Genomic DNA, 24,477 nt, shown 5'->3' with positions numbered 1-24,477 from the left:
CTCTTAAAGTTTCTTAATCGAAGTCTGATGAGCATCATTGTCTGAGTTGTCTCTCAATGACAAAGCTCCGGAACGAAACTTTGAAAACCAATTTCGCACTTGCCGTTCAGTAACAACATTTTGGCCAGAAACACTGCATATTTTCTTAGCTGTTTCTATTTATCTATCTATCTACATATCTAAGGTATGAATGCATGCTGATTCTGAGATGCCTTTGATGTATACAACAGAGCAATCCTTCCGGCAAATAACATAGTAAATAGTCTTTGCAACTATATCATGCCTCGGGAGCAGGTAGTATCTCGTAGACACTTCGGGACAGCCTTTGATGACGTACGTGGGTGATATCTTCCACACTGGTATAGTAGAACGGACACTTTCTATCACAGTGTGGAGGTTTGGTGGTATCTTTGTCTCCCCCATTCTTCAACGCCCACAATATCGCATGTCAAATATGCACTTTCAGTTCATCCATTTTAGCTGAGTGAAACTTGATATTAAACTATGACGTGCACGCTTTCACTGTTTAAATATGAATGACTGACGAGGCTCGTTTAAAAACGGTAGCTTCCATTTCAATTAAAACCACAGAAGTTCGAAATGCATCGTTACAATTCATCTCCAAAAAGCGGAAATTATTTATGACTCGACCCAATATATATATACATATATAAATCTTATTCTTAACCCATTACCTCCCATAATTCTATTAACTGGAATTTTTTTCTGAAACTTTGATTTCTAGCATAAAACAGCCGTAGAAACACGCTGGAATGATCAAAATAACATTTCAAAATAACATTAAATAGAAATAAGCGAGATATTGGATGAAAAATTAGCAAACCTCATTTGAATATCAGAGAAATATACCTAGTAGATATAGCAAAAGGGTTAGATATGTGTAAATATTGACAGATAATTACGAAATTTGTAATTTTTAAGTGATCTCATATGAGATCACTGGTAGGTAATGGGTTAAACAAGAATATTGTTAACAGTAACTTTGAAGTTTTGAGCAGCAGTCGCACGAGGGCTTAGCTGGCCGAAACTTCGAAGCCACTGACACTAATATTCTTGTTAACGATTAATAAATTTGTACTCTAGAAAAGTATAAGGCAACCCATCAGATTGATGTAAAACTTTTTTCATTATAACTGAACACAAAACGAACATTATATATATATATATATTATCGGTTTATTTTATCAAATTAATATATTTCTACATCATAGCAATCCTAATGTGGTAGATTATTTTACATTAAATCAAGATACAAACTCGTTCTTGTCTCTCACATTTTAAAACATCTTTTCCAACGTCCAGTGGTGGTTTTGTACTTGACTTTATGAAAAGCAGTTACTTTATTAGACAAAACTATCTGGTTCAGTGAATGTCTAGTACAGTGTAAGTCTTTTACATAATCACCTGAAATAGCAACGTATTAACAAATTAATAATATATCTTCATTAGATAGCGAATCTTGGAATCAATTTATTTTAACTATCATACATCCCTTTAATATACTTTTGAAGATTAAATTAACGTAGAAAATATTATAGATATTTATGTAAATTTTCATATAATTGTAGTTATAGATAAAGAGTCAACCTGAAAAAATACCAAAAAAGAATTTTTAATTCTCTTTTGACTGTTTTCCACGCGTCTTGTATGTGTATCAAATTTAGTTTTTTCGTTTTAAAATGTGAAACAGTTTTATTCACTCACTAAAAAATATTTTGTAAAAATGGCTAGAAAACATGTCTTTATGTTTCAAAATTAACTTGTTTTATGACATTTTATACCTTTTGATGTGAAGCTTATCAATTTTCAGGTAGAATTTGTTCTGCAAAAAAATTCCTACAGGAAGTTCATTGCAACCATAACAGAAGACGTAAATGGTCAATAAGTGACTATCCCAAAGGTCACTAAAAAATGGTTGTGTGTTGCTCTATACAACTGATGTCTAATATGTCTGTTGAAATTAAGGCGGCGAGCTGGTAGAATCGTTAGCGGCATTTCATCCGTCTTTACGTTCTGAGTTCAAATTCCACCGAGGTCGACTTTGCCTTTCATCCTCTCGGGGTCGATAAAATCAATACCAGTTGAGCATTGAGATCGATGTAATCGACTTAGCCCGTCCTCTGAAATTGCCGGCCCTGTTCCAAAATATGAAGCTAATATTTCAATTGAAATTAAGGCGGTGAGGTGGCGAATTCATAACCGCACCGGAAAAATATACTTTGCGGCATTTCTTTCGATTTGTTTTAATTTCGAATGCCGCTGGGGTTGACTTTACCTTTTATCCTTGCGTTCATTACCAACTGAAAACTGAGGTCAACGCTAAAATTTGAAACCAATTTTAATAAGAATTAAATTAATTGAATACTTAAAATTATTGCATTAATATAGAGTGGATACGGTAGTGGTGGTTGGCACTCCGTCGCTTACGACGTCGAGGGTTCTAGTTGATCCGATCAACGGAACAACCTGCTCGTGAAATTAACGTGCAAGTGGCTGAGCACTCCACAGACACATGTACCTTTAACGTAGTTCTCGGGGATATTCAGCGTGACACAGTGTGACAAGGCTGGCCCTTTGAATTACAGGCACAACGGAAACAGGAAGTAAGAGTGAGAGCAAGTTGTGGTGAAAGAGTACTGCAGGGTTCGCCACCATCCCCTGCCGGAGCCTCGTGGAGCTTTAGGTGTTTTCGCTCAATAAACACTCACAACGCCCGGTCTGGGAATCGAAACCGCGATCCTATGATCGCGAGTCCGCTGCCCTAACCACTGGGCCATTGTGCCTCCAGTGGATACGGTACACCTCTTTTAAAACTTTTAGCACATGTCTTTAATTTCTTTCGTCATTATTAATTGATACATTCATCGCCCTCCAGTTTATATGCTAATTAAAACTCTTCTAATACAATTAAAGAATTTTCATTAATTGTAAACTAAAAAAAAAAAGAAGGAAAAGAAAAGAAATATTACTTACTTAGAATTCCTTTGGGTTCAATAAAGCTCTTGTATATTTTAAAATGCAAGAAAATAACTTTTTCAAAGTTTTCAGTTTTCTGAAACGATATTAATAACCGGACGAATGTTCCCAGTTTGAGATGAACTTTTTCCCAAATGTTGCCTTCATAAATTTTTCCTCTTATTCTAAAAAATTCAGGAGTAAATTCAGATACTCTATCTTTGATATTTACAAACACTCTATCAAGATTTTCTAAACAATTAGTGTCTGATACCTTTCTCACTTGGCCATAAATATATATTTCTGTAAAATAAAGAGAATATACACATAATATTATATTAAAATAACATACATAAGTTAATATGTACAGTTGAAATCTGCAGAAAAATAAAGGACGAAGACAGGTGTATAAATAACAAGCAGGTTTATTAGTTTGACACTCGGGAAGGTGAGAAAGTGTTTTACGTTTCGAGCCTACGCTCTTCAGCAGAAAGGAACACGATGAAATAAACAGAGGGAGAATAAAAAAAAAAACTTATGGAGTTAGCAGTCAATCATGGTGTATATATATATATTTTTAAAAAATAACGTTGACCACTAACGTGGACAATTAATGTGCTAGAAATAGATCACATCTTGTGTCTATTAAGACCTAAATTGTTCTCAACATGAAATATAGCAGCATACCAAAACGTGAGCGGGCAAGACATTTAAAATCACATAAAAAAGCATTCTTAAACAGGTACCGGTTTCGGATTTAACAATCTTACCGATTGTCCATTCCTCTTCAGCCTGATTTGTAATGTAACCGCAATCATCAGAATCGTATACAGAGTTGCCCACCGCCATGGGTGCGCGTGTATATGGTTCTGCTAATTACAGCTTAATGGCAAAATTCAAAAGTCTTCGTTTTGGCGCGCTAATTCCAGGAATATATCTGCAGAAAATATTTACTGCGTCGTATATATTCAGTATGAGAGATTGGTAATGGGTAATACATTATTATAAAATATGGTAATTAATCATATATTAATTTATTAATTAATATATTAATATTAATTAATATATGATTAATTACCAGATTATATATATATATATATATATATATATATATATATATATTACTGAAAAGTTCATGGCTTTAGGGGTATTGCGAAAGGCCTGCTTGGAGGCCCAACTTTCCGAGTTCTTTTACAGATTTCAGAAAAACTGAAGGACTGCTGTAATAAGTATGTGAATTTGAGAGGAAGATAGGTTGAATAAAAGCATAATTGACTGATCCTCCTGCATTTTCTTTTACCCAGGAACTTTTCAGCACTCATATAGACGTTGGACGCTTAAAATCAGATTGTATCGGTTAACAAAAATTTCGTTATAACTGTAGCATCACGTGATTTCAGCGTAAATTATGCTTCCTCAGCAACAGCTGCTCAAGCATCGAATGCTACATTGAAAATGTGTCAAATCGATATAGTTTAAGACTGACTAAACAGTCAGTGACGTCACACAAAACTGGAGAGCTGTGTATAAATTAGCTATTAGCAACGGAAACAGTTTTTGTAACAAATATTAATTTGCATATCCAACGTAACTTGGATGTGTTGTCAAAAACCTTGTAGACTGCAGTAATCGTCTTGAAAAATCATTTCTTATAGGCGTTGGGTACTAAGAAGCACAGATTATATCGGTTGACGACATTTCGTCAGCACCAGCGGATGGAACTGTTGTATCAGTGTTAATCTATATCTGTTTGACGGATTTTTGATCTGGTATTCGATGCTGGCGTACCTGTTGCTGAGGATGTACAATTTACGCTGAAATCACGTGATACAACAGACTTTAGCATGTTTCAAATGTCGGACATGCTCCCATACTTCTCATGCACATCAATGACCTCCACGTTGCTAACTCCGTAAGAGATGCCACGCAGTGGAACTGAACCCCGAACCATGTGGTTAAGAAGGGAACTTCTTACCACAAAGCCAGTTCTGTACCTAATCATAATTTATATGCTAACATAATTTAAAACATTGATAATAATAATTATATTCGGATCTAAAAGAGAAACTGCAAAAATAGTTTAACTTTCTTCCCACCTCTGAAATAAAAAAAAAAAGAAAGAGAAAATGAAAAGAGACATTTTCTGCTTGTTCAGTTTTCTTCGGAAAATGGCGGAGTCAAAGTTGCTATCAAAGAAAAATAGTGAAACTGAATGACACTGCATAGATTAATACTGGATAAATAGTATTACATATATAAATATCCATTAAATTGCACATGAAGTATTAAAGGTGAGTACGACGTAGTTCTTAATATTGTAAAATTTTGAAGGTGGCGAGCTGGCAGAATCGTTAGCACGCCGGGCAGAATCGTTAGCACGCCGGGCAGAATCGTCAGCACGCCGGGCAGAATCGTTAGCACGCCGGGCAGAATCGTTAGCACGCCGGGCAGAATCGTTAGCACGCCGGGCAGAATCGTCAGCACGCCGGGCAGAATCGTTAGCACACCGGGCAGAATGCTTAGCAGCATTTTGTCTCTTTACCTTCTGAGTTCAAATTCCACCGAGGTTATCTTTGCCTTTCGTCCTTTCGGGGTTGGTGAAATAAATACCAATTGAGCACTGAGGTCCTCGAAATTGCTGGCCTTGTGCCAAAAATTTGAAACCAATACTAAAAAACTTTGAAGTCACTCTCTTCAACAATAAAGTGCAAATAGAACATCAAATCCTGTGCAAAACTTTCGGAAAACGCATGCAATATTTCATTCTGTTCTTGAAAACATATCAATGGCAAGTTATATTTCGATAGATATAATGCAATATTGAATCACTTACTTGCTGCTCTGTCAGCCAAAAGCACAATATCAGTTTGGTTTCTGCATTGAATACTATCAGTGAAACACAGTTCTGCCTTACAGTTTAATGGCTTTAGTAAAATGGCTAGAAATACAAAGTAAAACAAATAGAAATAATTTCCAAACGTAGCAGTTTTCTATTAATAAAATGTGTGAATGTAAATATGTTTATGTATTTTCACTAAGTAAATGACAGTCACACTCATACACATATGGTGGTACGCATATTTGTGAATGAAATACTAAAAGAAAAGACTTAATAGAAACGCAAAGCAGTAATGTGTACATACCCTAAGCATATTTGAACTATTAATAAGTTTGTAAACGAAAAAAATCAGTCCTTTTCTGTTACTCGGACAGAAAGCTACGAAACAAATATATTATGGAATTTATATCCTGTAATAATATTGGTTTCAAATGTTGGCACAAGGCCAGGGATTTCTGGGAGGAAGTAAGTCGATTATATCGACCCCAGTGTTCAACTGGTACTTATTTTATCGATCTCGAAAGAAGGAAAAGCAAAGTCGACCTCAGAGGGATCTTAACTCAGAACGTAAAGACGGACGAAATATCGCTAAGCATTATTGTCCGACATGTTAACAAATCTGCCAGCTCGCTGCCTTATTCTATAATGATATTGAAAAGATACAAAGTTTTCTCTGTTCGTTTCATAATAGGTTAATCAACCGTAAATTTCCATAGAAGAGTTTTTTTAATGATTAAAAAAACATAGTAACTTAAGTGAACTAATTAGTGGAATATTCAGCTTCTAAATAACTAAATACCTTGATTATAACACATTAACATATTTAGAAATAAATTATGATAATTTATTATAAACAAATAATTGATCATCTTGGTTGTGCCATATACCTATATATCTTATTTCGATATGGAGCTTTAGTATGAAACAAAAACGTTAATATTAACATAAGATATACGCATATTAATCTTGGGGAAAACGGCAACAGTTATAAACCATCCCAAAAGATTTATTAAGAGCTTAACATTGGACAGTTGCTTAAAAAGAGCCTAAACTGTCTAATGGGTGTCGAATGTGTGAACAGATAAAATATTCTTGAAGAAAATAGTGTCGATGGTAGCGCGCAGCATTACCACCATTCAATACAAATCACATACAAAATTCTTTAATATATTGGTATTAATGACGAAAGGGTGTGAAGAATAATTTTAAATTTTACATCTTAAATCTAAGAAACGAAAGTTGCTGACTCATTTTTAATATTTAACTCTTTACAATATTTATACATTACAAATGTGTCAATATATTGGTTGGAGTATCTCGATAAAGAATTAGGCATATTTAAAAGCAAAAAGGTATCATTTTAAAAACGTGTAAATAAATGTAACGTGTTTTCTTACCAGGAATATGTGAAAGAATTGGCAGTGGTTTTCGTGGGGTTCTTTGTGAAGTTCTGGTTGACCGGGGAACAGTCATTGGTGGTGTTGTGGCTAATATAATATTTAAATTCAAATTATATTAAAAAATTGTAAAAATATATCTGAAATCTAAAATATATCATATCATATACCCAGGCCTATTCCCCATTTTTTTAGGAGGGGGTAGCCACAGCAAGACACATCCCAGGCATTCCATTCATTTCTCAAATACAAAGGGGTGAGCCCAGTTCTATGCTCGGGTCAAGGCAAAGAACGCAACCCCCAATATCAGTAGCGGGGCCCGACTGCATATGCTGCCCGCTGCACCATACTGGTTCTGTACCCTTTGAACAACATCAAAATTCACTCATCTGTCCACAAACACTCTCCAAGCTTTCCTGTTATTTATAAACTCTCTTGCCTCTCTCACTCCAATATCTCTAATTACCAAAGCTTTCCTCACTCCATCCATTCACACAAACCGAAGCTTGCCTCTAGTTCTGTTGCCTACCACTTCAGCCTTCATCACCCTTCTTACCATCTGCTCCTTATCCATCCTCTCCATGTGGCCAAAGCGTAACTTAAATTGGATAGAGCAGGTCTTCTCTGTTAACTATTTGTTTGTAAATATTAAGAGAAATAAAGAAAAATAACCATTAAACAGGAGCTTGGTATTAACCTCTTAATTTGTGCATATATATATATATATATATATATATATATATATATATGCGAGTAAAAATAAATACAAAAAAGGGGGGTTTTTGTATGATTGTGTATAGAGCAATATATTATTTTGTTTAAAAGAGTTCCAACACTGTCTGTTTTTTATGTTTTATTTATATTCCTGCAAAACCAATGTGGGATATAGAATATGGAATATACAATATATAATATAATATACAATATATAATATAAAATAAAAATGGATGGTACAATGAAATAAAGTATTGAATGTCTTATTGAATATATGGAATATGTCTTATTGAATAGATGAAATATTTAGTGTTCAATATAAAGGATTAAATATATAAAGGCGAATACGTATTTTCTATACCTTGTGGTATTTCATCATGGCCGGTATGACAGACTATATATATATATATATATATATATATATGTGTGTGTGTGTGTGTGTGTGTGTGTGTGTGTGTATATATATATATATATATATATATATATATATATATACACGTATAAACGTATTTGTATGCATACATTTATACAATTATGTATTTTTACTCGTAATCAAAAATCTTTTCATCTCAATAAAAACATTTTTAATTTAATTTTCATTCTTTCCAAAGAACCATTGAAAACTTATTCGAGTAAAATGGGCAGCTGTCTTTCAACTTAACAAAAGAAACTAGATTTTAATTCAATGCAATCTAGATACGAGTGTGTCTCTCTAGATTGCCTTGTTTTAATTTATCATATACATAAAATAAATGGTATGAAGAGGGTGTCTACTTGGCAGGTTCTGAAAAAGCAATGAAAATTTTATATTGTTATGGAAATATCAAATATAAAACTATATATGTTAACGTATGTCTAAAAATAATAGATTTTTCATATAGTTTTGAGAGTATTAAATATAAGAACATTTACATTATTTACATTCGACGGATATTTGTCCTCATCTTGTTTGTTGTTAACACAACGTTTCGGCTGATATACCCTCCAGCCTTCTTCAGGTGTCTTGGGGAAATTTCGAACCTGGGTTCTCATTCCTATGGTATTTTTCGATGTTGTTGTTATTATTATTATTGACAGTTACAAATGAAACATTTAAAAATGGTGTATCTGTTGAAGAAGCCGTTAACGATATAAAGATTATTTTATTTTTTCTTTAACTTAGTTTTAAAAACACGATTCTTAATTCGTCTTCTTAAAAGAAAAAAAAAACAAATGAACAGTATACTATCTAATTTGAATGATGACTAAATAACTGGATTTCACAGGTTACCAACAAGAACGTGGCGAAGTAATAAACCTTGAAACAGAAGCAGAACAATTATCAAAGGTCCTTTTTTCGGGGGTTTTTCCAATTAAAAAAAAAAGAAAAAAAACAGTTAGAACACCTAATGGCTTTGGGAGAGGCAAATGACTTTATAGGAAAATCTTCCTATCAATACACAACGGCCAGCGAATAACAGGAGTACAACTTTCGTTTGGCGCATTTACGTTCCATTACTATTGTTGTCAACCGGCCAACTCAAATCCGAATAAATACATATCCTGTTTCAACCCTCTATTAATCTCTGGTTCGTCATGAGCAAGGACCAGAGGTCCAAGATATTGATAAATTCAAATGAATGTAATGTATTTTGATTTAAAGAAAATATCTGCAGTGGTAACAGCTTGGGGAACTCAATATCTCCATCTGCGCAAACCTGTGGTTCTAAATACATTCTCTAGCCTTTATTCTACAAAGAATAATATTTACTTACTGCCAATAAACACATATAAAAGTTTGCATTTTTTCTTTTTACTTTTAAAGACATTTGCTTTTATTCTCACGATAACACTTGAACCATTGAAGATATTTTGTCAAGAATGGTCGACTTATTTTCTTCTGAAACACACCGAACTTTATTTCCATTCCATGAACTCTAGATAGAAGTGTCTTTAGAGTGAAAGGATTCTTATTTTACATATATATTTATAAATAAGACATTTATTAAATGCAAAATTATAAATGTAAATTTGATATGAAGTAATTATCTACTTACTAAATCGCACATGATCTGAAATAATAAAAAAAAAGTATTATGAAGACGTAAATATCAATCAAATATATAGATATTTACGTTAACGTAAATCTAAAGAATATTCACTGGATTTAAACTGTTTTTATAAGTTCGGCTTACAATTTTAGATTATGGGGAGTTACGTAGAAACACACGTGAACAATGAAACAATAACAATTAATTAAATATTAAAGAAGAACAAAATCACCAAAAGTGGGGAGCAGTAACCTAGGGAAATAAATGTCAGTCCGTGTATTCTTAGAGGGTTACTAGAGAGCGTAGTTGACACGGGAAAATTTCAGAGTTTCGACGACGGTGTTAACTCTATCATCTCTTTTAAGGGACTTTCAAGGATTATGAACAATTTCTTAAAGTCCTTTACCGAGAGTGCTTGTTGGGAATAAACTCTACAGATATGGCCCAATTTGAGCCGCTAGCATTCTGCATTATGCAAAGCATACGAAAGAATAGTTAGCTCGTCTATGTTCTGCTTCTGTATTCGCACAATGCCGATTTGTGGGACTATAAACCATGAGTGAAATAGTTCTGGGTCTCAGCCGAGTTTATTTTGGATGTATCACGTTATATTTTCATAGGATCGATAAAATAAGTACCAGTAATATACTGGAGTCACTTCGATATTCTGTATCACTTCTATATAATAAATGGTTTTGTGCTCAATCATATTAACATTACTATTAATGTTCGGAATAAAAAATCAAAGCTACAGAATTAAAAACAAAATAAGTTGTTTATTTCATGGATTATGAAAGCATGGGTTCAGAGTATTGCTGTTTTAAACAAGTCAAATGTGAATATACTTACGTCGTGGAATTTGTTTTGTTTCTACAATGGAAGAGAAATACATTGTTGACAATTGAAATAATAATGTTTAAACTGAAAATAAAATTTATAGTATGAAATCATAGTAATATAGTGAAAACTGTGCCAGCAGAGGTATAAGTTTTAATGGAAAAACTTATATAAATTTTAAAACAATTACATAAATACAGGTTTTCCTTATTTGGGGTATACAGTATAATACAGACTAAGATAGTAATTAGATGAAAATGTTTGCTGGATCAGTCTAAAGTACAATTAATGTAATAGTATGTATTGTCACAATAAATTATGAAATTAGTCATTGCTATATTGCATAGCACGTACAATTTAATTGTATCTTACCATCAATTATAATACTTTCTCACCTCAGAAAAGTTTGATTGAAGAAGAACAATGAACATAAAAAGAAAAAAATATGGGAAGAATAAAGAACTGTTTTAATAAGTTGCCTATCTCTCTCTCTCTCGACCGTTAGTCAGAGTTTTTTGCAGTTAATAGTTGATGTGATGAAGACAGGTTTACTGAGATAGAGCGTTGAGATGTGGACGGAGTAGTTATGTATTGTCATTAAGAAGCGAGATAGGAAAATACTTCGGTTAGACTTTTTATAGTGCAAAGAATATAAATGAAAATACTAAGGCTGAGCAATAGCTCCGATATGGGTTGTAATAATATATTTGTCGGAAAACATTAAGTTGCGAGAATAAGAGAAGTAAGCAGAAAATGTGAAATAAACATCAGAGATGCTTTGCCTCACGCAGAAACTTCAGGAGTTTAGGCGGGGAGCTGGCAGAAACGTTAGCACGCCGGGCGAAATGCTTAGCGGTTTTTCGTCTGCCGTTATGTTCTGAGTTCAAATTCTGCCGAGGTCGACTTTACCTTTCATCCTTTCGGGGTCGATAAATAAAGTACCAGTTACGCACTGGAGTCGATGTAATCGACTTAATCCGTTTGTCTGTCCTTGTTTATCCCCTCTGTGTGTAGCCCCTTGTGAACAGTAAAGAAATAAGAAACTTCAGGAGTTACTTAAAAAGCAAATAATTTTATGAGATCTTGTAAAAACTATTACAAGATCTTTTCTCGCAATATTAGAAACATTTCTGAGGCGGCGAGCTAGCAGAAACGTGAGCACAACACCGAGTTCAAATTCCGCTGAGGTCGACTTTGCCTTTTATTCTTTCGGGGTCGATAAATTAAGTACCAGTTACGCACTGGGGTCGATGTAATCCACTTAAATCCCTTTGTCTGTCCTTGTTTGTCCCCTCTATGTTTATTTAGCCCCTTGTGGGCAATAAAGAAATAAGACATGTCAGCACACCGGGCGAAATGCTTAACGGTATTTCGTCTGTCTTCACGTTCTGAGTTCAAATTCCGCCGAGGTTGACTTTGCCTTACATCCTTTCGGAGTCGATGAATTAAGTACCGGTTGCGTACTGGGGTTGATCTATTCGACTGGCCCCCTCCCCCAAAATTTCAGGCCTTGTACCTAGAGTAGAAAAGAATGTTAGAATGGGAGAATTTTGTGATATTTTATACATTTATGACTAATTTTAAAAGTTTTAAAGCAGAGTATTGGGTAATAGGCGCAGGAGTGGCTGTATGGTAAATAGTTTGCTTACCAACCACATGGTTCCGGGTTTAGTCCCACTGCGTGGTATCTTGGGCAAGTGTCTTCTACTATAGCTTCGGGCCGACCAAAGCCTTGTGAGTGGATTTGGTAGACGGAAACTGAAAGAAGCCCGTCGTATATATGTATACATATATATATATATATATATATATATATATATATATATATATATGTGTGTGTGTGTGTGTGTGTGTGTGTGTGTGTGTGTGTGTGTGTGTGTGTGTGTGTGTGTGTGCGTGTGTGTGTGTGTGTGTGTGTGTGTTTGTGTGTCTGCGTTTGTCCCTCCAACATCGCTTGACAACCAATGCTGGTGTGTTTACATCCCCGTAACTTAGCGGTTCGGTAAAAGACACCGATAGAATAAGTACTAGGCTTACAAAAAATAAGTCCTGGGGTCGATTTGCTCTTGCTCGACTAAAAGTGGTGCTCCAGCATGGCCGCAGTCAAATGACTGAAACAAGTAAAAGAGTAATCCCTCAGCTATATCATATAAAAGTTCACTCTTACTTTATGAATTAACAGACGCAATAACAAATAGAAAAAAGTCTCATCGTTATCGTTTATCAAAAGAGTTTCTCTACATTTTATCCGTAATTTTTTTTATTCATCATAATGTTATAATATCCCAACATGAATATATTAATGGTTTCATTTGTTTACTTGGTTTGGATGAAAAGACGATGAAACGAAACCTACAGTAGTAGTGCCACACTTCGTGGAGGCGTATGGCTTAGTGGTTAGGGCGTTGGACTCATGATCGTAGGATAGTGGTTTCGGTTCCTGGTCCGGGTGACGCATTGTGTTCTTGAGCAAAACATTTCATTTCATGTTGCTCAAGTCCACTCAGCTGGCAATAATGACTAACCGGTGTCCCGTCCAGGTGAAAATGTATATCCGCCATGGAAGGAACTTTATTTTAGTGCCTAATTTTCCAAATTATTATGCAGATCTGCACATTTTATACCTTATGGCAATAGGGGATATGATATGACACAAAGTAGAATGAATATACGAGGGGGTACTTAAAAGTTCCTGGCTTTGGGCAAAAGAGAATCAGTTAATTATGATTTTATTCAACATGTTCCCCTTTCAGATTCACACACTTATTGCAGCAATCCTTCAGTTTTTCTAAGCCCTGTAAAAGAACTCGGGAAGTTGGGCCTCCAACTAGGCCTTTCGCGACACCCTTAAAATCCAGGAACTTTTCAGCAGTCCCTCGTACTTTTAGGTTTTTGTGAGATAAACGATCATAGCTAATTCATTTCAACAAGAAATTTATGAAAATAGGTTAAAATGGTATGAATGAAAAAAATTACCTTCTTCAAAAAAATGTTCTTTAACTTTTGAGTTGGCGACAACCATTGATGTTAATGGAGTTACGAAATTATACTGTGACAAAGAAGAATATTAGGCATTTAGTGAAACAGAAATATTAAAATGAAACCATACATGAAAGTAATAGATATAATTCAAACGCTCCACCATCGACATTATATTTCTACGTTTTCACCGCTTGTACATTTCAGGTAGCAACTACCAGCTTCAAGAGCTGTGAGAATAGCTAAAATCGTAGAGTGCTAGAATAAATGTAATAGATTGTTCAACTTTGTCTTTTGTTTCTCTTTAGATAATCCTTTCTACTATAGGTACAAGGCCTGAAATTTTAAAGGAGGGGGTCAGTCGATTAGATCGACCCAGTACGCAACTGGTACTTAATTTATCGATCCCGAAAGGATGAAAAGCAAAGTCGACCTCGGCGTCATTTCAACTCAGAACGTAAAGATGGACGAACACAGCTAAGCATTTCGTCCAGCATGCTCACAATTCTGCCAGCTCACCGCCTTGGAATCGTTAAATAATAACAACTAAGATACATATAGGCTGATTTGAATGATATGTATGAATCTGACATCGAGTGATGTTGATAACTAATATAAACTAATTAATATAAAATATCTTTCTTTTTTAAATATAGGTAAATAATTAATTATAACATCATTTTTACTCACCTTTAGAGCCAAATTAAGAATATCATGTCGCACTTCTTCTGTTCTGTCTTCCTTGAGAAGTTGCTGCAAGGTGATGTAAGCATAGGTTTTTTCGGTAATTTCAGAAAGTGACTGAATACTAGTCAATCTGGAATTTTGCGAAAAACCGTCATCATATATGGTAAAGTCATCTCCATATAATTCTAGTTTTAATATTTCACTATCACGACCCCAGAAATTTGTCATTGTTAAATTTACTTTTATGGTCGATAGGTATTCTTGCGTCAAAACACCGGAAACAACTAATTCTGATCCTTTGAAGTAGCTGCTAAATTTTGAAGTACTAGTATTAACAGCACCATCTAAGTAAACAAATGTAATATCCTTTAATAAAATGTTAGATATTTCTTTATAGAGATTTTCAATTTGGAGACTACTATCAGAGTCTACGTAAATCTTCTTGTTGAAGCCCCCGTTTTCCGTGGCAATCTCACGAAGAAATTTACTGTCACAATCATCTCCGAAACAAATGGCGAATAATGAAATCTGTTCGTTAGCTTCTCTCACATTTTTCTTGATAAGTTCGACGTCAGTGACTCCTACTGTTGGATCTCCGTCAGTGAGAAATACGATGATACTTTTCTTCGTAGAGGTTAGAGCAGGTTTATGTTTCTCTATACTTTGAAGGAGAGCAGAGTTAATATTTGTAACTGAAACAAGAGTAAAATTACATATACACACAGAGAAAAAATATAACAGAATGCCTGTAACACAAGGAATTAGGGACATTAGTATAGATGTTTTCGATCTAGTTTGGATTCTTTGCCATCAAATTTGAATTCTTTGCAATCGAATTTGATGGCAAAGAATCCAAACTAGATCAAAAACATCTATAAAAGCTTTAATAAAATAAATTTTATAATGATAGTCAACCTCGGTGGAATTTGAACTCAGAACGTAGCAACGGGTGAAATACCGATAAGCATTGCATCCAGTCCGCTAACAATTCTGCCAGCTCACCGCCTTAAACGTTATAATAATAATAATCCTTTCTACTATACGCACAAGGCCTGAAATTTGTGGGGAGGAGTCAGGCGATTAGATCGCCCCCAGTGCGTAACTGGTACTTAATTCATCGACCCCGAAAGGATGAAAGGCAAAGTCGACCTCGGCGGAATTTGAACTCAGAACGTAAAGACAGACGAAATATCGCTAAACATTTCGCCCGGCGTGCTAACGAATCTGCCAGCTCGCTGCATTAAACTTCATAATAATAAATGTTATAATAATAAATGTTATAATAATAAATTGTAATGAAATATAACATGCAGAAACAGTTTGAGACTGATGACAAATTAAATTGTACATAAATATAAGAAATAAATGTTTAACTTACATCCATCGGCTTGGAGTGCCTTAATGTAATTTTTGCCTAATTCTTTGTTAGTACTGTTTGCTAGTAAAAATTTGTCCATCATCCATGAGACATCACTGCTGAATTTTCCAATGAGAAATGCATCAAGCTCTGGATCGAGTTGATCAAGGATATTTTCCATAGCTTCTTTCAGGGGTCCAATTTTACAACAATACATTGATCCGCTGACATCAAGCATAAATACAACGTGTTTTGGAAGACTTGGTAAGGAATCAGGAGTGAAGAAGTGCACAAAGTAGCCATCAACTGCCTGGGAATTTGATAGTGGAGGGTGGAGGAATAAAACATTAATGATGGTTTAACTTAATAATTCACAGAAAAGTATTCCATCTAATATTTGGTATGGTATATTACAAATATAAATTGTAATGTTCAGACTCAAACTATATAGCGTATACGTATATGTATAAGTACATACATACATACATACATACATACACACACACATACATATGATAAAGTAATTATTTTTTCCAGAATATGTTGTTTTCAAGAAGTGATTGTGATACATTCATAACATAGAAGTATAGCATGAAAATCCATTGCAACTACCATGATGAGAATTTAACATAAAAATAATTATCTTACATATATTAAATTTGAATTATTTTGACGATCCACATTATATTCCACTCTGAATAAGCCTGCAACACCATCTTTGTCTGAAATTTCTTCTTGTTGTTTACGACTTGGGTTGTATTTGATGTGAACCTCTCTGCTGCTGGTGTACACAATTGAAGCAGAATCTAGCTCTGTTTGGAAAACAAACATTTTAATATATATCGATAACAGAATCGAATAAATATCTATTATTTCAATATCACCAAGCATCATGAGATATAATTTAAACGGCTTCATGGACTATCTAATGTTGACTACAGAACAATGTCATATTTACTGTGTAATAATGTAAAGCGAACAACGGCAGAAGTTTACCCTGGGTGAGTAATGTTATGTCAGCGCAGGGCATCTTCACATTAACTATACCGTAGGCAGCATTTTATTACTGTAAGACAGTACAGTATTTAATGAGGGACTACATAACATTTGAGGGTTAGATAGTGCAAAGTGTGTACTGCATGATATCTATAGTGGGACAGTCTAGTAAGAAATGCTAGGGAGAGCTGAATAACAGGTCTTCAAAGAAGAAACTCCCACGACTTTATGTAAATGTTTTGGCCCATAACTGTTGAAACTCAAAGGAGCCGGGCCACTTCCAAGCATATGATTCTGGGAATCTCTCTGATCTACCATTTTGTGTTTTCATTGTAACCAGCACCTCTTCGGTGGTCTAGGTGTACCAGGGCTAAGACACCTTAGATACATAACCACTTCCGCTTGAGACACCAGTTAAACGTAGAGTAACTTATGCCTTCTCAAATTTACTTTCATTCCTCCTTGACTACTAATGTATATAACGAGACATTATCATACCTACTATGGGGATGTAAACAGTTGATTCTGAAATTTACTGTGAAAAACTATTATTGTTTACAGCGGGAAATCTTAATAAATGGCGGCCTCTGTAACGATACATTGAGAATGGGTAAAAAGAGAATGTGTAACTAGAACGTGCTTTAGCAAAAGGCAGTGTAATATTTACTTTAGAATAGCGTATGGTCATGGAAGGAGCCATCTGATGTTAACTGCTGTAGAATAGTATAACACTTGATCTGTGAGAAAATATCCTGTTTGTTTCCGGAAGGACAGTGAAATGTTTACTACAGCCCAGTGTAATTCTCATTGAAGAATTACAAGAGAATTACAAGATTGAATACTTGGGCATTATATTGTTGATCGTAAGACGATATAATGTTACGGAAAAGACAAAATGTTATACCAGAGACGTTTCAATATTAGTTAAAGGTAAAGCGGTGAGTTGGTACAATCGTTAGCACGCCGGTCGAAATGCTTAGCAGTATTTCGTCTGTCTTTACGTTCTGAGTTCAAATTCCGCCAAAGTTGACTTTGCCTTTCATCCTTTCGGGGTCGATAAATTAAGTACCAGTTGCTTACTGAGGTCGATCTAATCGACTGGCCCCTCCCAAAAATTTCGGGCCTTGTGCTTAGAGTAGAAAAGAATATTAGTTAAGGGTAAGCCAAATGGTATTCGTACCATCCTTAAGTGCATTGTTATCATTCTATGTGAAATGCTTTCTATATACGAGAAATGCTTTCTATAAACGAGAATGAAAATCAATTTGTAGATCACTTACTGATAGCTGCGGCTCGAAGGTATCGCCTATGGTAGATAACGACGAGAAAAAGTGACCTCATCTTTGATATAGCTTCTCATCCTTATATCACACACTTTTATGTTACCTTTCGCAAAGTAGTTGAATTATTATCCATTCTAAACCTTCGACAATATGTCCAATATCTTTTCCTTCAATTTGCGGCCTTCTATTCCTAGTTGAAGTTTCTTTGTAACCAGTTTTTACGAGTATAATGCTTAATGTAAAACTAGTGAACGTTACATTGTGTTTTTATATATTTCCCTAATATCTACTTTTGTTGAAATCTCTTACAAAATCTCTGTTCGTTTGTTTATTTGTTTATTTGATATTTTTGTTTTTTATAGTCCAAGTTTTGTTTTTTAGCCCAGAATCAAAATAGCTTAATATTTGCTACAGAAACAGTACTTTTATCATCGGGTGTGACATTTCTATATTCTCTATTCTCACAGTTGAATATATAAAGGTACTGGTTTAATGAAATTTACGACGATAATAACTTGTATAAAAATATAGAGTAAACCAAGCATAAATTAGTTACCTACCTGTGTCATCGGTGATATTCATTAATATATCACCTTTAATTTCAGGTACAGACAAATCAATAATGTCGTGGGGTTCCGTAATAAAAACCTCAACTAAAAAGTCATCAATAATTCCACCATTTGACAAATGAATGACGTGCCTATATTTATAGTCTTGTCGTGTCAGAAGTTCTTGGTATGTTAGATTGTAAACTATATTCTTTTGGGGTTCAACGTTAACAGATATATCAAAGACATTTGTGAAGCGATGTCTGGAAAATGACAGAATAGGCAGATTATTTTGAAGATATTTTAATTCGAATAGTAAGAGCAAGAAATACGAAATATGAGGAAAATAACACATTACTTGACTTCAATATATCCAGCACTTTGCCTTGTTTCAACGGCATGTTCGTAAATATTTTTAGCAACTGATTTTTCTTTTACTTCTCCTACAGTCACGTTTCCATCAATTTCCCTACAATCGACAACAAAATTAAATGAATATAAACAACTTTGAAAAAAATCACTAAAATTATTTTAGAATTTTAAAAATATTTGTAACTCTTTTCATTATACTTTCAGTGTCTCCATGTAATAATCAAATAAACTTACATGGTGCCAAAACTAATGAGTAAAGTGTAACTAATTATTTTTTAATGTATTTCGATAGACATTTTAATTTTAAAGGTTATATCTTTTATGAGTTATTCATATAAAAAAAGACAGTTTCTGACCTTTGAGAACTTTTCGAGACATCATGAGCTTGATGTATTGGATATTCAGATAGAATATTTGTGCAGAAATGTGGTTTGTTATGGGTTGGATGGTGGGGTTTAGTTGGTCGTGAAAGAACAGAATGAAATATTTGGATTCATAATGAATTTTCATACTTAGCGTATCATTCAATGATCTTCATAACCATGATGCTAGAGAGGAATGAACCTCAAATACACGCAAAATGACCAGAAGGCTTTGATGCCATGCAATTCAAAAGCTTTCCTAAAGGCAAGTATAACAATATTGCTTTCAACAGGTTTCTCGAATGCGATAGACCAATAGCGGATCACATAGGAGAGCAAATATCTGATACATTTTTCTCTGTGAATGATGTGATTGTTTACATGGTCTTTCATTACTTGAGATATTTGTATGTAAGTAATTGGCAAGTTCATTAAGATTGCTATACCTGTGGTCTATTCTAGAGCAGTGATTTTAAAACTTTTCCAGTCCATAGCACACTGAACAAGGCATCAAACGTGTTTATGGCACTTTTACATATTTCTTCTGCATAAGAGTTTGGTGAAAGTAGAAGCTTTCTCAGAAACCCTTGTGAGATTGCGTTTACAGAAGTATTTAAAACTGGTAATCCGAATTCACAAATGATTTGAAGCATATTTGTGTGTAAGAAGCAAAGATTTAAAAGTTAAAAAGGCAGCAAATATAATGGTGTTTATAATGTTCTGTTGAAATCTGGGGGGCACGGAAACTTGTAATTTGCACATTATGTCCTTTTTACTTTTTTACAGTTACAGACGATGTAATGTTGGACAAACACTTTCCAGTGGATGATGATTTCGATATATTATAAGATGCACTTCAACACAGTTGTACACCAGCTACTGGAGTGCTTTGATTTTTATGGGATTTGGTTGTGCGTGAGAATATAAAAGGATATGCAGAGATGAATGCTTTAGTCATTCGCTTAGCAGTTTCAGGTGGATCAGAGATAAAGTAGGTCTTCAATCAAGAATAATCGCCATAAAGCAGGCTGAGTCCGATCAATTTACGACGACTTTTTACGTAAACCCACCGAAACCGTATACCGTGTTCTTTGCTGTCGTTCTTCTATTTTCCCTCCCATTGCTAGTGTTTCACATATCCACTGAACATTTTCATGTAGAATATTTACTGTAAATCTACTTGTTACAGTCCATGTTTCCCCAAACTATTCACACAGAAGTTAAATTCAGAAATGGAAAGTAATGAAACAAGTTGTCATTTTTACTGTGCGGCCAACGTCTCTAATAGTGATTTATTTTCATTCCTAGCAAGATCGAAAACACCAGATTTGTCTCTGAAGTATTTTGATTACATTTTCCTTTGCAGAACAACTTCCTTCTGGTACTTTCATGTCATCTGGTTTTCCTCTGCTGTTCACCTTCAGAACTTCCAACTGAGCATGAAACTTACGAATCTTCCCAGTATTGATATTCACTAGTAAAAGAAAAGAGATCACGGAAGACTATGGATCTTGTTCAAAACGGGGGCACCAGTTTTCATTAATGTTTTATGTAGTGTTTTTGGTACCGAAAGACTTTCAAACTTCGTATACTTATCTATTTTGGATCTTGTTCAAAACGGGGGCACCAGTTTTCATTAATGTTTTGTGTAGTGTTTTTGGTACCGAAAGACTTTCAAACTTCGTATACTTATCTATTTTGTGTTATAGAACAGAAAAAAAATTTTGTATTCGGATTTATTTCATGTAAAAAATTGTCTTATTTGGATAATTTCAACCAATCACTGACAAGTATTCAGCTGTTTACAGTTACTCGTAAGCGGTGTAAAGCGTATTTAATCTCCATTACTTCTGACATTTTGCAGAGGCAACACACGTGTGTTCGTTTTACCTAACCCTAACCCTAACCTTAATTGACTTGCTCCTTCCCTCAAAAACCATGCCTTGTGCCTATAATAGAAAGGTTTTTAGCTACTGCCAATATGCTTCAGCCATTTTTTGACAAGGAAATAATAATTTTATCACCGCCAAAATCGTTTGACAATCGTTTGTTTACGTAGTCAGCACTTACTGTTATTCGGCTGAATGGACGTCAGTCATTGGTTGAAATTACAGAAATACGACAACTTTAACATGAAATAAGTTGCGATGTACGTTTTTTTGTTAAGAAGACTAAGAGAAAAAGATGTTTTATATGACACATTCTACCAGTGTCCCAAGTTTCAAAGTGTTTCGTTAAGAAAATACTGGTGCCCCCGTTTTGAACAAGATCCAAGACTATAAAGTGCTTTCCGATCGGAAGATTTTTAAAATGTATATACAATTCTTTTTCATCACAGTTCTCATAAGAATGTTAAAAATACAATTCTAGGTTTACAAAATAGTTAACTTTGGTAAATAGTTAACTTTCAATTATTATATGTTGGGATCATCAACTGAACATTAATAATATAATCGAAGAGAAAACTAAAACCTCATACACCGCATGGTCCACCTTTCAAGGATAAAAACAACAGTAAAATAAACTAGAAGTATATGTTGTGAAAAAAGAACAATACTTACATAGAAAAATTCGATATAAATGAATTACGCGGCATCATTATGTGGAAGTCTGCGCTGACTGAAGAATTGTACGGGTTATAATATTTCATGGAAACTCGAGTGGTTGCAAATCGGTATTCAATGTCACTGATTACATGAACGGATTCCAGGCTTGCTTTCTGAAAAAAAAAGAAACATCGTAAATCTCTTTAATATAGCAATAAATTTAATGTTAACATTTATGTAACAATTATGTATATATATAAGAACATGTATATATGTATGTATGTATGTATACACAGATACGCGCACACGCACACACACACACACACACACACACACACACACACACACACACACAGGAGAATTTGTTGTTGAATATGCACCTAAATTTGAAAAACTTTTAATTGCTTTTAAATAAATCTATTTACATACACCCCAAACTAGTTTCAACAATTTTTTTTTGTTTATCAATGGTAAAAAAAGTTAAATTGTGAAGTAGAAAAACATGTTTAAAAGATTCAATGTTTACAAGATTTAATCATATAAAATATGATTCAAATGTTCATAACATTCAATAATATAAAAAATGTGGATCCTTTTGTTTAAATGCACAAAATTCAATAGTTTTAAAAGTGATCGATAAGAAATGTGGACTCTCAAAGGTTCGGTCATACTGAGTCAAGAGTCACTGGTATCAAATACGATTTAAATGTTCACAACATTCAATAATATAAAAAATGTAAGTCATCTTGTTTAAATGTACAAAATTCAATAGTGTTAGAAGTGATCGATAAGAAATGTGATCAAAACAGAACTTCAGTAAATACAACAAAATGACCCTTTAAGAGAATCAACCAACTGGAACGGTTGATGACCGTTCCCTACACAGAGGTAAACCAGGCAGAACGACAAACTTGACCACTTATCGATCACTTCTAACACTATTGAATTTTGTACATTTAAACAAGATAGCCCACAATTTTTTTATATTATTGAATGTTGTGAACATTTAAATCATATTTGATATTAGTGACTCTTGACTCAGTATGACCGAACCATTGAGGATCCACATTTGTTATCGATCACTTCTAAAACTATTGAATGTTGTACATTTAAACAAAATGATCCAAATCTTTTATGCTATTGAATGTTATGACCTTTTGAATCATATTTGATATTGAATCTTGTAAACATTGAATCTTTTAAGCATGTTTTTCTACTTCACAATTTTAAATTTTTACCCTTGATAAACAAAAAATATTGTTGAAACTAGTTTGGTAGGTATGTAAATAGATTTATTTAAAAACAATTAAAAGGTTTTTCAAATTTAGGTGCAGCTTCAACAACAAATTCTCCTATATTTTTTTCCTGCGTGGAAATACACCTCCTCTTTTGTTAGAGAGAGATACAAAGCACGATTTATTCAGAGGCGTTCGTAAACCGAGGTAATACTGTGTTAAATGAATATGAGAAAGACAGGAGATAAAGTACGATTTATTTGTGATCAGAGTAGGATTTAGTTAAGAAATTGCTTTAAATTTCAGACAGGAGAATAAAATAATCAAGCTTCAAACAGAAGAATAAAAGAATCAGACTTATAATGAAATTTAATTCGATCTTCTGTAAATGTTGAACTTGGAATATTTTTTCCGAAATAATCAAAACAAAACGGGAGGAATTGCAAATGATATTAGGTTCGAAATAAGAACATCTAAAGATTCAATAACTCTTTTTTATCCAAACTAACCTTGAAACTGCATACTTTGCATAACTATCCATGAATGAAAGAAATAGTTAAGTATTGCTACGAAGTACAGTTGTCGAGAAAATAAAGCTCTTATTTCCTAGACTGATTAGTAACGGGTTCATAATCTAATATGGTATATCAGTTGATCATTTAATTGCAAGCTAAATTTAAAATTCGGTATGGTATATAACAACAGAATATTACTATAGTTTCAATGAACGAATTTGATTCCTGCTACTTCTAACTACATGGTCTCCAATCTCCACTAATTATCGAAAAATGTGTATTGTAAAATGATAGGAACTATGATATTAAATAGATAGTCTCTCTCTTCAGAAATTACTGTAAAATTAATAACAGAAAGATTTCTTTAAAATTTTAATACTGACTTACTTGTCTAAGTTCTCCATTGGCTGTTCTCCCCATGTAAAACACAGCACCCAACATTACAAACAATAACCATGGTGCCATTTTGTTGGCGATTCTTCCAATTTATTTTGTCTTCTGCTTATTCTTGCTTCAAATAATACTTTGAAATGTTCCAAACATTAAATAAATATCACAAGAACCAACAGCGTAGTTACTAGTCAAATATTTAAAGAAAATATTATGTAATATGTATATTACATACGAGCGCACTTGTATACATACATAATACTTATATACAACATTCTTGTTATGATTCTTTCATTAAATCTGAGTGATTTGATATCGAGTGGTGACTGAACTTAAGCAGGATCTTTCAAATTTACATTCTGAAATACAGGCATTTATTTAAACGACAGTTATTGGGTAAAATGTTTTACGGAT

At 33.8% G+C, this 24,477-nt stretch overlaps 1 protein-coding gene across 1 annotated transcript; it reads right to left on the bottom strand.

The window, feature by feature from the left end:
* Positions 1-1,175: 1,175 nt before the first annotated feature.
* Positions 1,176-24,477, bottom strand: LOC106871566 (inter alpha-trypsin inhibitor, heavy chain 4). The gene is made up of 14 exons (XM_089352005.1): positions 24,061-24,477; positions 21,939-22,096; positions 19,002-19,112; positions 18,656-18,906; positions 16,465-16,628; positions 15,838-16,126; positions 14,463-15,151; positions 13,770-13,842; positions 10,806-10,826; positions 9,963-9,977; positions 7,213-7,302; positions 5,810-5,914; positions 2,995-3,279; positions 1,176-1,425 (listed from the first exon to the last, which is right to left on the bottom strand). Exons 1-14 carry the CDS (start codon positions 24,136-24,138, stop codon positions 1,292-1,294), a joined length of 2,463 nt encoding a protein of 820 aa, XP_089208131.1. The 5' UTR covers positions 24,139-24,477; the 3' UTR covers positions 1,176-1,291.

The sequence above is a fragment of the Octopus bimaculoides genome, chromosome 5 (assembly GCF_046866305.1).
Source record: "Octopus bimaculoides isolate indiv1 chromosome 5, ASM4686630v1, whole genome shotgun sequence".
Lineage (NCBI taxonomy): Eukaryota > Metazoa > Mollusca > Cephalopoda > Octopoda > Octopodidae > Octopus > Octopus bimaculoides.
This window is presented reverse-complemented; position numbering and strand designations above follow the sequence as displayed.